Source organism: Rhinolophus ferrumequinum, chromosome 22, assembly GCF_004115265.2.
Source record: "Rhinolophus ferrumequinum isolate MPI-CBG mRhiFer1 chromosome 22, mRhiFer1_v1.p, whole genome shotgun sequence".
Taxonomy (NCBI): Eukaryota; Metazoa; Chordata; class Mammalia; order Chiroptera; family Rhinolophidae; genus Rhinolophus; species Rhinolophus ferrumequinum.
Genome location: NC_046305.1, coordinates 50,600,122 through 50,613,812, shown reverse-complemented (window position 1 = coordinate 50,613,812; position 13,691 = coordinate 50,600,122). Strand labels below are relative to the sequence as shown.

At 39.8% G+C, this 13,691-nt stretch overlaps 1 protein-coding gene across 4 annotated transcripts in view; it reads left to right on the top strand.

Moving 5' to 3' along the window:
- ANP32E (acidic nuclear phosphoprotein 32 family member E) overlaps nt 1-13,691 on the top strand; it is a 27,892-nt gene extending 14,201 nt beyond the window's left edge. Inside the window, exons 1-8 of one of the 4 annotated variants that reach the window (XM_033093375.1) lie at nt 1,540-1,958; nt 4,718-4,867; nt 5,766-5,888; nt 6,682-6,847; nt 7,937-8,115; nt 12,036-12,093; nt 12,284-12,286; nt 12,797-13,691. In XM_033093375.1, coding sequence (XP_032949266.1) covers nt 1,905-1,958; nt 4,718-4,867; nt 5,766-5,888; nt 6,682-6,847; nt 7,937-8,115; nt 12,036-12,093; nt 12,284-12,286; nt 12,797-12,867 — 804 coding nt within the window. In that variant the 5' untranslated portion in view covers nt 1,540-1,904 and the 3' untranslated portion in view covers nt 12,868-13,691. Of the gene's footprint in view, nt 1-1,539; nt 1,959-3,688; nt 3,833-4,717; nt 4,868-5,765; nt 5,889-6,681; nt 6,848-7,936; nt 8,116-12,035; nt 12,094-12,283; nt 12,287-12,796 lie in introns of those variants that run through there. The other 3 variants (XM_033093378.1, XM_033093377.1, XM_033093376.1) reach the window with 3 other exon arrangements.

Sequence of the window (13,691 nt, the reverse complement as noted above, 5' to 3'; positions counted from 1 at the left end):
GGCCTCAACTATCACTCGTATCTGGATGACTCCTAAGTCTGTATGTACTCCTTCCCAGAACTCTCTTTGGGATGCCATTCCAGAGTTCCAGACTCTGCAGTGGCGGTGGGATCAGAACACAGGACTTCTTCTCAAGCTGGTACTAAAATGGGCTTTCAGGTTTCTTTTTAGCCCTTTTTTTCCTTCCCTTGTTTTTCAACTCTTCCTTGAAATGTTCCTTAATCCATTTTGCTTTAGTTTTTATATCATCCTCACTTCCTTTAGCTTGATTAAAACTAACAAACTTAACTAACTCCAAATCGCCCCCTAGAGATGTTATTTCATTCCAAAAGCTTTCCCTCTCCCTGTTTTCCTCTTCACAAAATTTCCTTTCCAGGGAATTCAAAGGAAACAGCAAGGAGAAGGCAATGATTATTTTGTTTTCCTTTAAAGTAGTTAACATGCTAAATACTAAATATTTATATTTTAAGCATAATCCTATTTGAGGAGCTGTGTGTCTCTGTAGGGGGGCAGGAGGCGTGGTGGTGGAGTGGTTAGGAGTCTGTTGGTAAAACCTAAGGTCTCCAACCTGAGAAACTGGAAAAATAGCAAATACTCAGCTCTGAGAGGGGTTAGACTAATTCACCCACTTCCTTCCCCACATTATATGGACTGTCTTTGGGTATTTATCCTGATAATGGTGTAAGAGAATAAAAAGGACAGAATTTAATCAAGAGCTAAGAAAAGTTAGGCTCTCAAGACAAAAATTTTAAAAATGATTCTTACCCTGCTCTTTTCTATCCCACATTGACAGACTTTTAAAAGCACATTTTATCTGTAGACTTTCATGGAAACCAACCAAAGGGAAATTGGAGAGGTACTGCAGTACTATTTATATGCGAATCGATGTCTCATTTTCATTAGACCGGTACTGTTTTTCCTCCAAGGTCTTATTGTTCATTACAGCAACAACTACCTCAGTAACAATTTGTTTAAAGGTGCCTAACTTATACTTCACACAACTGCTTTCAGTCCTTCGTGGGTGGAAGTTAAAATACCGTCTTTATTTCGGCTTTGGTTTTGGACCAGAAGCCTGTCCCCAGCAGGGCAGTGTCACGAAGGCATGCTTTTTATATGACGTGCACGTTGCTGTGCACCTTGGCGGCAAAGCAGGAGCTGTGCGTGCTGAGTTACCAGTATCGCAACTTGGGCACGTAAGAAGTATGCTTTCTGCCTGTAACACTAAAAACAGAAAAACAAAACCAAACCCAAAAACAAATCAAACAGGCATCAAAACCGCCCTCGTGCCTAGGGAAAGCGCGCCAACCACACAAAGAAAAGGAGGGGGGCTACTGGGATTCAAAATCATTTCTTCCGGACGAACACCCTCCTGGACCTATCGGAGTTAACTGCGCGCTTGGTCGTAGCCAATAGACACAGCGTTTCTGGTTCAGGTCCGCCCTCAAGACTGATAGACATTTGTGTAGTCCAATGGAATAGTGTGATGCTGAAGAAGTAACCAATACATTCGGGAGGTGGGTGGAGTGTAGGCCAGGGGGTTGGCGGTGCCGTGTCATGGAGGCTCAGTCTCGGAGCAGCCATTGAAGGGGAAGGAACTGCGGGTGTGTGTGTGTGAGTGTGTGTGAGAGTGAGTGTGTGTGTGTGTGTGTGAGTGCGCGCGCGCGTGTGAGTGCGCGCACGAGTGTGTGGACAAGGAGGTGGGGGCAGCCGAGTTAGAGTCCCAACTCCTTGGACTCCATTTGCTATTCTCTTTCTCCCCCACACCTATCTGGTGGTGGTGGGCGTTTATATTTGCGTTTCTTTTCATTCATTTCCAAACCTTTTACAATTTGAGGGTTGGGGGTAGCAGGAAAGGCAGGGCAGGGTAAGGGAGGAGAGTAATAGCAGAAGAGCAGGAGGAGGACATGGAGATGAAGAAGAGGATTAACCTGGAGTTAAGGAACAGAGCCCCGGAGGAGGTGAGATGACTCAGCCCCCTCCCCTTCCCCTCCAGCTCTGTATTCGGGGAATCGGGTTTCGGGGGGTCCGGGTGGGTGTGTAGGGAGGGGTAATTTATCAACCCCAACGTGGGGTTAGGGTCGGGGGGAAATATTTAATTTGAAGTTTTAAATCATTAAAATCTTTTACTTAAAATGGCGAAGGGTTCAAGTTTCTAGGGGCGTTTTTGTGTGTGCATGGGGGCTTAGTCCCTTTCACCTCTCTTGGAGTCGGGCGTCTTGGCCTCGTGGGGGCGGGAAGCAGGGTGCTGGGGGGCCCTCCGCTCCCCAAGTTCCTCCTCCTGGGGGCGGGAGGCGTGGGCGCGACCCCCCAGTCCCACTCGCCCCTGCCGCAGCCATCGTTGCCTGAGAAGTTAGTCCAACTTTTCTTCAGTGCTGCTAACAACTTTTTTTTTTGGGGGGGCCGCCCCCGGCCTCAAGGCCCCTGGGCGTCGGGCGCGGGCTGGGGTCGCTCAGGGAGCCGGCGACCACCCGCTGCCGGCGGCGCCCACTCCCCCGGGAAGGGCGCGCGCCGACCGCCGCCAGGCGGAATCTGGGTCAGCGGCCGGCTGTCCGGCCGCGGGTAAGTTTTGGGACCCGTCGCAGTAATCGGAGGTGGGGAGGGGACTCGAGGCGTCATCCCCTTCGTCCCCCCGCGAGGTAACGAAATTCGGCGGGTCGTATCATGTCGTGGTGGCCGCAACTCCGAATTTGATCCCTGGAAACGGTTTCACAGAACTCAACAAATGGGTCGTGGTAGTTGTGTGCTTTAAAGATGGGTTCGGCGAAACTAAATGATGCGCGCTCGCTGCTGTCGCTTTAGTTAAAGAGACGGGGTTGGGAGGGGCCACGTGAGGCGGGGTCGCGGTCGACTTTTCGGGGGTCGGGCGGGAGGCGTTTCCGCCTCCTTTCTGAGGGCGCCTCCTCTGCTTCACCCAGCCCTTCCCGTCCCGGGCGGAGGCGCCTGGGGAACGGCGGCTGGAGGGCGACCCCTATTTTCCTTGGGGAGTCCCCGCCCCGTGTGGGGTTTCCCGTCGGTCAGAGCGGCAGGTCGCCAGAGTGGGGCCGGTGACCAGCGAGGAACCTCACACTTCTAATCGCAGAGGCGAGCGCCTAGAGTCTTGCTAATTGCGGCCTCTGAGTTAAACCCCAGAATTGGCATATCAGGGATATAATTGTTTTCGACTTGGGTGGAGGCGGTGCCTGTGCATAGCAGCATAGAGGATGAGAAGTAGGGTCTGCCCAGTGAGCCGAGTGGGAACCCAAGATCTTTATGTGCTTAAAAAAAAGTTTCCCAGAAATTGGCAGGAGCAGGCAGGAGGAAACAGTCGCTATCATACCAGAGAAAGCTTGAAGTTTTCTAGGCCCTACCCTTTAGGGGCTTCAGAAAGAACAAAACTGAAAAGGCTGTCTCTCAGAAGCACACATTTAGAATGCTTTTTTATGTCTTCGTTTGGAAAAGTGGATTCCCCCTGCCCCATTCTTTTACCCACCCCATCGTGGTATCTTCCTTGCCAGTTTTGGGGAGTGCCACGCGTTGCTTTTTTGCAGCCTCTCCTTCCTCCCCTGTGGTGTAATAACGGTCTCTTGTATTTGCATAGCTCTTTACAGTTTACAAAGAGCACTTTCCGTGTTTGTTATTCACTTTCCTCCTTGAGACAAACATGTAAGGTGGATTGTATTGTTCTAGAATCCAAATTAATGGAGTCTCAGGGCCTGCAGTTATTTACTCAAGTGGAAGAACTGGTTTTCTGACACCAAATCTAGTGGCCCTCTCGCCTTCACTCAGCTAGACCAGGAGTCAGAAGACTTAAAAGAGTGGAGGCCCAGCTCTGCCACATACTGTGTGACACCAGGCAAGTCATTCTCATCCTCTGGGCCTCGGCTTCCTCATCTCCAAACAGATCATGATGCCATCTGTGCTCATTGAAGTCATTATGTCAGTCATTTTCAAACAGAGAAGGTGGCATTCCTTGTTGCTAATTTTTAGCCCTGAAAATACTTCAAACATAGTTTTGCATTGGGAATGGAGAGTCAGGGTCTCCTGCCCCTCTCTCCCTTGCTTAAGTCCATTTAGGCCCACACCAGAAAGTTTTGTTTTACAACTCTGACCTAATAGAGAGGATCCAGCCCCTCCCCACCAAGAATGGGGTGAAGTCCACAAAAATGCTACCAGGATGGCAGGGAGAAACAATAACATTTTGTCAAGGATGTATTGTTCTGGGTGAACTGTTTGGCCTGATACTAGAAGAGTTAACATCTGAAAGCTGGGCTGTCTCAGAAGGAGCTTCTAACATTTCTTCACGAAGGGTAACAAGAAAATTTTGAGTTATGGGGGCATTTATCAACCAAAGATAAGGGGGTTTAAACTAAAACAGTTTCCTTTCTTCTCCCTACTGTTTCAGGAAAGCTCCCTTGCATCCTTTTCCAGGAGCCCAGGTACTAAATAGGCCCTGATGTTGAGAATCCTTCTCATCAGGGGCACATGGGACCTTTTTCAAAGTTGTATTTTTTATGCATCAGTGATTTGAAGCAGGCATTAAGCTTCTTAGTCCAAGTTTAAATTTAAAAGGTTAACATACAACGATGACTTTAGACTATATTTCAATTTGGGGGGAGAACGAAAAGGATATGTGTAAGGCGATTGGCAGTTTTAATATTCACATTTCCAGAGTGTCAGGACCCAGGTCTTTTGCTGAACAGACTGCAAACTAAGGAATCATTTATGTTCTCTCTTACAGGTGACAGAGTTAGTCCTTGATAATTGCTTGTGTGTCAATGGGGAAATTGAGGGCCTGAACGATACTTTTAAAAAACTAGAGTTTCTGAGTATGGCTAATGTGGAACTCAGTTCACTGGCCCGGCTGCCCAGCTTAAATAAACTTCGAAAGGTAAGTTGACAGTAGGGCAGGAATGCATTATGAGTTCGATGCATAGGCTATTTCTAGTTTTTGGCCAAATGGAATGACCGTTCTGCTTTTTAATTAGGAGGTTCTCAGTTTCTAGAGTCAAGTAAAAGGGTTATGTAGGACTTTGGAATCAGCTCTAATAGTGCTTTTAGAAATTTAAATTTAATAATGAAATTGCTGTATGGCATGAATTTGGATTTAACAGCTACTAAATGTTTTTCTCTAAAACATAAAATCCGACTATTACACAACTGGAACCAAATCTGGGTGAAGAACCCATTATACAGACAGTCCCTGACTTGCGATGGTTTGCTTTATGATTTTTCCACTTTGCAATGGTGGGAAGCCCTGTGCATTCAGTAGAAACTGTACTTTGAATTTTGATCTGTTCCCGGGCTAGCGATATGTGGTACGATACTCTCTCATGACGCAGGGCAGTGACATTGAGCCACGGCTCCCAGTTGGCCACGAGATCACGAGGGTAAACAACGGATACTCTGCAGTACATTCATTGTGTCACATGATTTTGCCCAACTAGGCTAATGCAAGTGTTCTGAGCACATTTATGGTGGGCGAGGCTAAGCTATGATGTTTGGTAGCTTAGTTGTATTAAATGCATTTTCAACCTATAGTATCTTCAACTTACGATGAGTTTATTGAGAGGTAACCCCGTTATAAGTCAAGGATTATTTGTATAGGGGTTATAATATATTATTTGGTGGTAGTAGATAGAATTTGGAAATGAATAGCTTAAGACGGTCTCTTAAAGCTAGAGAGAATGACAATTATTTTGCTTCTTCAAATTGATAATACGTACTCTAAAATCTTTGATCTGTCCTAAATCTTCACCATTTTTTGTTTTCTCATGTTGAATATATAGTTGGAACTTAGTGACAATATAATTTCTGGAGGCTTGGAAGTCCTGGCAGAGAAATGTCCAAATCTTACCTACCTCAACTTGAGTGGAAACAAAATCAAAGATCTCAGTACAGTAGAAGCTCTGGTAAGTGGGAAGGTTTGTCTCTGGACTTGCTGTTTTTGATCGACTTTTGTGAGATTTTCTTGTGATTTAGCCTATCGATTTCTATTTCACTTTTTTGAGACTTCTGAACTTTTTACATGTTGTGATCTAGATGGTTATTGCTTACTTTTCCTTGGGGTAAAACATTCAGATAAAATTTTAAACTTGTGCGAAATTTATTTTATCTCAACGTCAGGAATTGAATATCTGGTTTGAAAATTTCTAGTATTTTCTTAAATTCTATTCTTTTCCCTTTTTCATTTCTTTTCTTTCTCTTTCTTTTTTTTGAGTTATTTCATTATTTGCTCCTTTGTTTCCTAGTATGAGGGAAGGAAAAGGAGAGGAAGTGAAATTCTGAAAATTGTTGCTCTGATTTTTAAAAAGCTTGGGAAGAGGTTGAAATGGTTGAAAGTAAGCTTGATTGTGGGTTTAAACTAAATATGGTATTGTTGTTGCCTATTTGTGCACAGATTCCGTCAATAAGATTCCGTCAATAAGATTCCGTCTATTGAGTGCCTGCTATAAGTAAGGCACTCACCCAGGTGCTAGAGACACAGCAGTGAATGAAAGGAAGTCCCTCCTTTCGTTGAGTTCCCATGCCAGCACCTGTTTAGGGGAATGGCTGTGCTTGATAATGACCCTTCATTCTACAATTCTAAAACCCCAAAAATCATCCTCTTGATTTCAAGTATATATATTCTGGTTTGTGAATTAAAAAGAAGTAACATGATATTTTTAAATCTGGAGTGTAAGTTTTAACTTTTGACTTTTCCAGCAAAATCTTAAAAATTTGAAAAGTCTTGACTTGTTTAACTGTGAGATCACAAACCTGGAAGATTACAGAGAGAGTATTTTTGAACTGCTGCAGCAAATCACATACTTAGATGGATTTGATCAGGAGGATAACGAAGCACCAGACTCGGAAGAGGATGATGATGAAGGTAATCGTCCTTAATACTCCTAAATGTGTCAAAATTATAGCCTACACTCTAGCCATGCAAATTAGATTGGGAATGGATACGTAGGTGTAGGGAAAAAAAAGATGCAAGATAAGAAGCACTTAAAAACCCACAGCCCTAGTCCTGTCTTTCTTGTTTCAGACTTTTTATAGCTTTGGAGGAATTTAATAATTATTATATCAAGCTCCATGAAATTTTATATCTGTATAAACTTGTGTAACCACCACTTAGTAAAAGTGGCAACTTTATTTTCTGGGTTTTTTTTTTTTTTTTTTGCAGCTTTTAAAATAGTACTTAAAAAGAAACTTTCATCACAGTATTATCTATAATAGCCACAAAGTAGAAACAACCCAAATGTCCATTAATTGATGAATGGATAAACAAAGTGTTACATATTCATACTATGGAATATTTAGCCGTAAAAATGAATGAAGTACTGGTACATGCTATAACATGAGTGAACCTTGAAAACATTCTACTATGTTAAAAAAAGCCAGTCACAAAAGGCTATATATTGTATGACTCCATTTACATGAAATGTCCAGAGTAGGCAAATTCAGAGACAATGTAGATTAGTGGTTGCCAGGGCTGGGGGAGAGGAGAATGGTGTCTGCTGTTGGATTTGAGGTTTCTTTGGGAGGTGATGGATATGTTCTAGAATTAGATGGTGAATATATAATACATTTTTTGATAAATGGGTGATTAACAGATCAGATGACAAAATAACTGTTATTAGTAATGGGATACTATGTTATTATTTGATGGGTAAACAATGTTATAAAGTGATGGAATGATGGACAACATTGTGTCCACAAAGTAAAACAAACTTTAGTGCATGAATGTTTTGATGAAAATCTGTATGTTGGAAAAATTTCACTGTTTAGAAACCATATTTCTCAAACAGTAAATATGCATGCTACAAAAAGGACATCTTTAAAGATAAAATCATGAGATACTTCCCACCCATTGACTTAAGAGTTTGAAATGACTGGGGCAAAGGTTAAAAAGATCAACATATTATCGAGAAACATTTCCCCAGCCATTAGCTCTTCTTTCAAAATATTTTTAAAGATGGAGATGAAGATGATGAAGATGAAGACGAAGATGAAGCTGGTCCACCTGAAGGATATGAGGAAGAGGAGGACGAGGACGAGGAAGATGAGGACGAGGATGAAGATGAAGCAGGCTCAGAACTGGGAGAGGGAGAAGAGGAAGTGGGTCTCTCTTATTTAATGAAAGAAGAAATTCAGGTGAACAGACCCTTCTTACGTGCACTGAAAATTAATTACTAAGGCATAGGGCTAAGTATCATAAAAAATAAGTTGTGTAGAAATCTGAGTTATTTCTAATGGGGTACATGTGTCACTCTGCCTGTCTTTTCCCTCCTCTGCCCCCCAGTTCATACTATATTTAAACACTCGTAACTATCTACTGATTTTACTTCCCAAATCTCTTTCAAATCCATTCTGCCCTCGGGCATAGTATGGTGGAAACATACTACAAATGTTTTGGAGCCTCCTTTTCTGCATTTGTAAAACTGAGATTATACCAACCTCATAGAATTGTTTTAAGGATTTAACAAAATAATATATGTAAGTAGTTGCTGGCACATTGTCGGCACTCAGGAAAACGTTCCTTTCCCCTGATTCTTTCTTGCTTGGGCTTCTGTAGTAGCTTTCTAAGTGTTCTCTCTGAATACAGCATCACCACTGAGGTGTACCCTTTGAAGGTGCAGGCGTAGTCTGAATGCAAATGTGATCATATCCCTGGCCTGCTTAACCCTTGAATGCTTCCCTGTTGTCACCAAGACTCTTTATTATCTAGCCTCCTCCCTTCTCTGGCTTTATCTCCCTCAATTCCTGGATTAAATCATCCCACGAAGTTATTTCTTCTTGCCTCCTCTCTGTATATAATATGAGTATTCTGTTAATATAGAGTAAATAATATATAATACATTGTTTATCTGAAATGACTTTGTACCCATGTCCTGTGATAACTTTCTCATTTCTGAGGTAAACATAAATATAGTAAAGCATGTAAAGTGCACTGATTTTATGTACAAGTCCATGAAATTTTATATATGTGTATACTTGTATAACCACCACCCAAATCGTGCCTCATGAACTTTTCTGTTTAAAAAGTCAACTCTGGAGTTGCCTCATTTGAAGCTTCCTGTAATTTTCATAGACACTCACTCCTTTCTCTATTACCTTTGACCTTTGATTAGGCGTCTGTTACGCGTAGCCACTTTTATAAAAACTTGTTTATTTGGCCACTTTCTACTAGATGGTGAGCTCCTTAAGGGGAGGGCCGTTCATCTTTGTACCTTGGCCTCTAGCACATTGATGGGACAGATTCATGGGAAATGGCAGTGGATGTGAACACATGATTTTTAGTTTCTGGGAGTTTAGATAAGTTATTTTGTCCTAATGTTCAACTATTGAGTTTTGTTTTCATAATTCATAATTTAAAATAATTTTTATTATTAAAAATAACATCTTATTTAGACTAGAAATTATTAGTATTCTCATTTGTTTTCCTAATGCCTTTTACATTGGCTAGATAAATGATATCATTGATTTAATGATACATTTGCTCTGATACCATTTTAAATATAAAACTAGTGTGGGAAAAAGTAGAACTCAAACTTGTTTGGGGCCATAGTGAGTTAGGAGCTGTACCATAGAAGAATAGAACTTTAAGGATTTTAAGTATTCATGGACTCATGTTATTTTGCCTTTGACTTTTTATTTTCTCCGCCAATAGTAATTCGTCTTAAGTCTAAGTATTAAGTAATTTAAAAATGACCTTCATCTAACGGCAAATGTTTATGTTTATCACTCCATTGAATATTGGGAATTATTAACTGAAAACGACATGGTCCAGTCTGAGCAGAAACTTTTAAGATATACATACAACATTAAGTCAGTGTGCAACCCCAGTGGCGGGGACCAGAAGTTGTTTTCAATCACAATGAGATAATTTGGATGTTTAAAATGAAGTCTTGTTTTTAGAAACTTAGAGCCAGCAGAAGCTTCAGAGACTATTGAGATTTAAAAAGAAATTAGAAGGAAATAGAAATGGCATTTGATTAGCTATTTTTTGTTTGAGGGTTATTTGTGTTTCAGCGGCTCTTCAGAGGTAAGGCATTAATAAGTATAAAGAAGGACTTTATGTTGGTGTAGTATATATTTCATGAAAAATAGGGAAGGGGACTTTAGAAGATTTGGGAATTATTGTGCTCTTGTACTATTCATAGTACAAATGAGAAAACATTTTGGTTCTCACTAATTAGGGAAAGACCGAAGTCTTTACAGAGCAAGTCTCTGGTGGTCTAATAGATGATAGTAAAAAAACAAAACAAAACAAAAAAAGGCTTAAAAACATGAGCCAATTAATCTAATCATATTTTGTTTAAAACAAATCCAGAGAAGTAATTAGCTTTTTAGACTTGAGCTTTTCTAAATTATCAAGGAATAAATGTGATTAGTATCTCAAGTGTTTTTAAAAAGATTATAAATATTTAAATATCTTCATTTATCATTCTTTGCAGATTTAAGATGTTTAAAAGGACTTTCTCTCTCTCTCTTTCTTTCTCTCTCTCCCTCTCTCCCTCTCCCTCCCTCCCTCCCTCTCTCTCTCTTCCTTTCTGCTCTCTCCTCTACTCCTCTTTCTTCCTCTCTTTTCTTTAGGTTAAGCCTGCGGGTTCTCCTGATTTTTATTGTGGTTCCTTTCTGTACCATTTATACCCCATCTATTCCTGTTCCCTGTAGCTTGGTGGTATTCTGGTAATGAAATACTTTACAGTGTTTGCTGTTAGCTAAATACTGGAAAATTAGGTTCAGTTTAGTATTTCTAGACACAAATGGGGCCTGTGGATACTGTGAAAAGGGTGGGTTGTCCAAGTTTCCCCTAACTACCTAGAAATTCTTGACATTTGCCAATTAAAGTATTTTTAAGGAGCAATAAACTCTGAGGGGTTAAAGGGGAGACCCTAGATTGGTTCCATGTTTTCCAACATATAGTAGAACTCAACCGTTTGGAACATATCTAAGAAAAAGGCAATAAGTGTGAAAGGCCTCTGAGTAACCAAAATATAAGTAACAAAAGATGTTTTCTTTGTAGGAGAGTGTTCAAGCTGTTATTCTAAACCTATGTTCTCTTATATTCAATCCTCTGATAAGCTCGTTGATCTATTTTCTGAATCCACAGCAGATTAAAATTGAAATAGTAACTGACTGCAAAAGACAAGGCATAAAAACTAGGAAAAGATACAATTCAAAGTAGAGTCCAGGGTCCTTTTAAAAAGGGGAAAAACCCATCCTACATATATTAATAGGCTTTGAGGGAACTGACAGATACTAATTAGTATGATGTTCATGATCAAAATGGTGACTATGATAATTCAAGAAGAAGGTTTGTTAGGTTTAGTGGAAAATGGTAAAAGAGTGGGCAGTGTACTTTAGCAAGAAATTTGTATCCCAATTGGCTAAAGTTAAAAAAAATGGTGTTGATATGTCAAGGCAATGTTTAAACCTTAGCTATCCAGAACAACTCATTCCACGAGAGATCAAGTTTGTGATTTTAATTGACATTTGCTATTTCGATAGGAATTTATAGATCTTTCTAGATGAATACTTTCTTTTATTGACTGGAATACTGAGGTCCAGAGAGATTAGGTGACTTATTCAACACATAACTGTGTTGGGTCCAGGATTCAGGTAATTCCTACCATAATGTATAAAATCGAAGATGCTGTCTTTGAAATATTCAAAAGTTATTCTGTCCATTATAGTAGCCACTAGGCACTTTTGTCTGTTTAAAGTAATTAAATAAAATTAAAAGTTGCTCATAAAGTTTCTCATTTGCACTGGTCACATTTCAAGTGCTCAGTAGCCACACATGACTAGTGGTTACTGGCTTGGACCACAACACAGATATTAAACATTTCTATTGAGTGTTTTTCAACATTGCTGGTCTAAAACATTATTTTCATAAAGATACTAGATTTAGTTGGGTTTTTTAAAAGGATATATATAAGTCAGGCAGAGTTTATCAGAATACAGAATAACCATAGTTTTTTTTCCCTCTTGTTGGGCTGTATTATTATCAAACTGAAAAATCTGTGCCTTGGCTTATTTATTCTCAAACTGAATATTTGAATTTCAAGGATGAAGAAGATGATGATGACTATGTTGAAGAAGGGGAAGAAGAAGAAGAAGAAGAGGGTGAGTTATATTAGCCATAAAAATAAAGAGTAATATTCTCAGGGTATTCATTAATTCATTAATTCCATTAAGAAAAAAACACTTAAAAAAAAGAAGAAAAAAACATAACATTTATTTTCAAAACAGGAATGAAGAGATAATGGATCTTTGAGCTCAATTTATTATTTTTTGAGTGTCTTTCATTTTAAAGAGGGTGAAGTCTTCTCTATAAGAGAATAGTTGAACTCCAGATAAGCCCTTCTTAAATTTGCTCTCTAATATTCTTTGCTTAGGTCTTTCAACATAAATTAAAAAATTCAGGGGTGGCCGGTTAGCTCAGTTGGTTAGAGCGCGATGCTCGTAACACCAGGGTTGCAGGTTGGATCCCCACATAGGCCAGTGTGATCTGCGCCCTCCACAACTAGATTGAAACAACTATTTGACTTGGAGCTGGCGTGTCCTGGAAAAACACACTTAAATAAAAGTTAAAAAAAAAAAATTCATTAATTCCGTTAATGTCAAGCCCTTAGTTTCTGGATCTGTACTTCATGATTTGGCCACAAGGGTGCGTAGCAAGCTGTGCTGAAATTGAAAGAAATTCAGAAAGGAAACTAACAATTTTCTTATGTCATTAACTTTTCACTAAGATAGTTACAAAACTTTGTAACTTCACAAATACTCATTTAAAATTAAGTATTGTACACTTTTTCTCTCACTCATTCAGAAGAAGAAGGTCTTCGAGGGGAAAAGAGGAAACGAGATGCTGAAGATGATGGAGAGGAAGAAGATGACTAGATCATTCTAAGACCATATTCCCTATTTCTTGGGTGTGCAATAGAGTGATCACATCTTCTTTGTTTCTTCATGTATGATAGCTGTCCCTACAGAAGATAACGTAACTTTTTATAGGAAAAGTGTGGTTTTACTATTTTTGCCTTATCATTCCAAATAAGATTTACTAGTCTGTTAATGATCATATTGTATGTAGAGAAAAATTTTCATTGACCCCCCCCATTGTGAAATTCCCTAGCAGTTTATTTAGAATCTTAATTTTTCTAATACGAGCTCAGTGTATTAGTCATTTTAGCTCATAATTAAAACATGATTGCTTTTACACAGGCATAGTATAGTGCATTTCATTCATAAGGTTTTAAAGTTATTTATGAATTAACTGAAATCACAGTCAGCTGGAATATGAAATGAAAGTAGTCTCTTGAATAATAAGTTTGTTATGTTTTTTAGCAGTGATCCAGAGATCTTTAATTTGAAGGCAATGACTTCTTTTTGGCTAAGGGTTTATATGACAAATATGAGTAACTTGGAAAGTAGGAGCAGAAAAGTAAGGGTTCTATTCAAAAACATAATTCAAGGCTTTCGGGGAAGCTTCTGAAAACCTAAGCCGGGTGACTAAGATTTTATTTTTGAAGGAAAAATTGGTTATAATAAGTTTAGAGACATGCAGGTGAGCCCTTTGTTCTTCAAGCTGAAGATGTCGATATGCTAACGGTTGTTGTGTATTTTTTGTGTGCAGTTTTTGTTTTCCTCTCAGCAATCCCTTTACGATCACCTTCCTTTCCCATTTCACTCTCCTCCCTTTATCTCAAAAAAAAGTTAGGAAA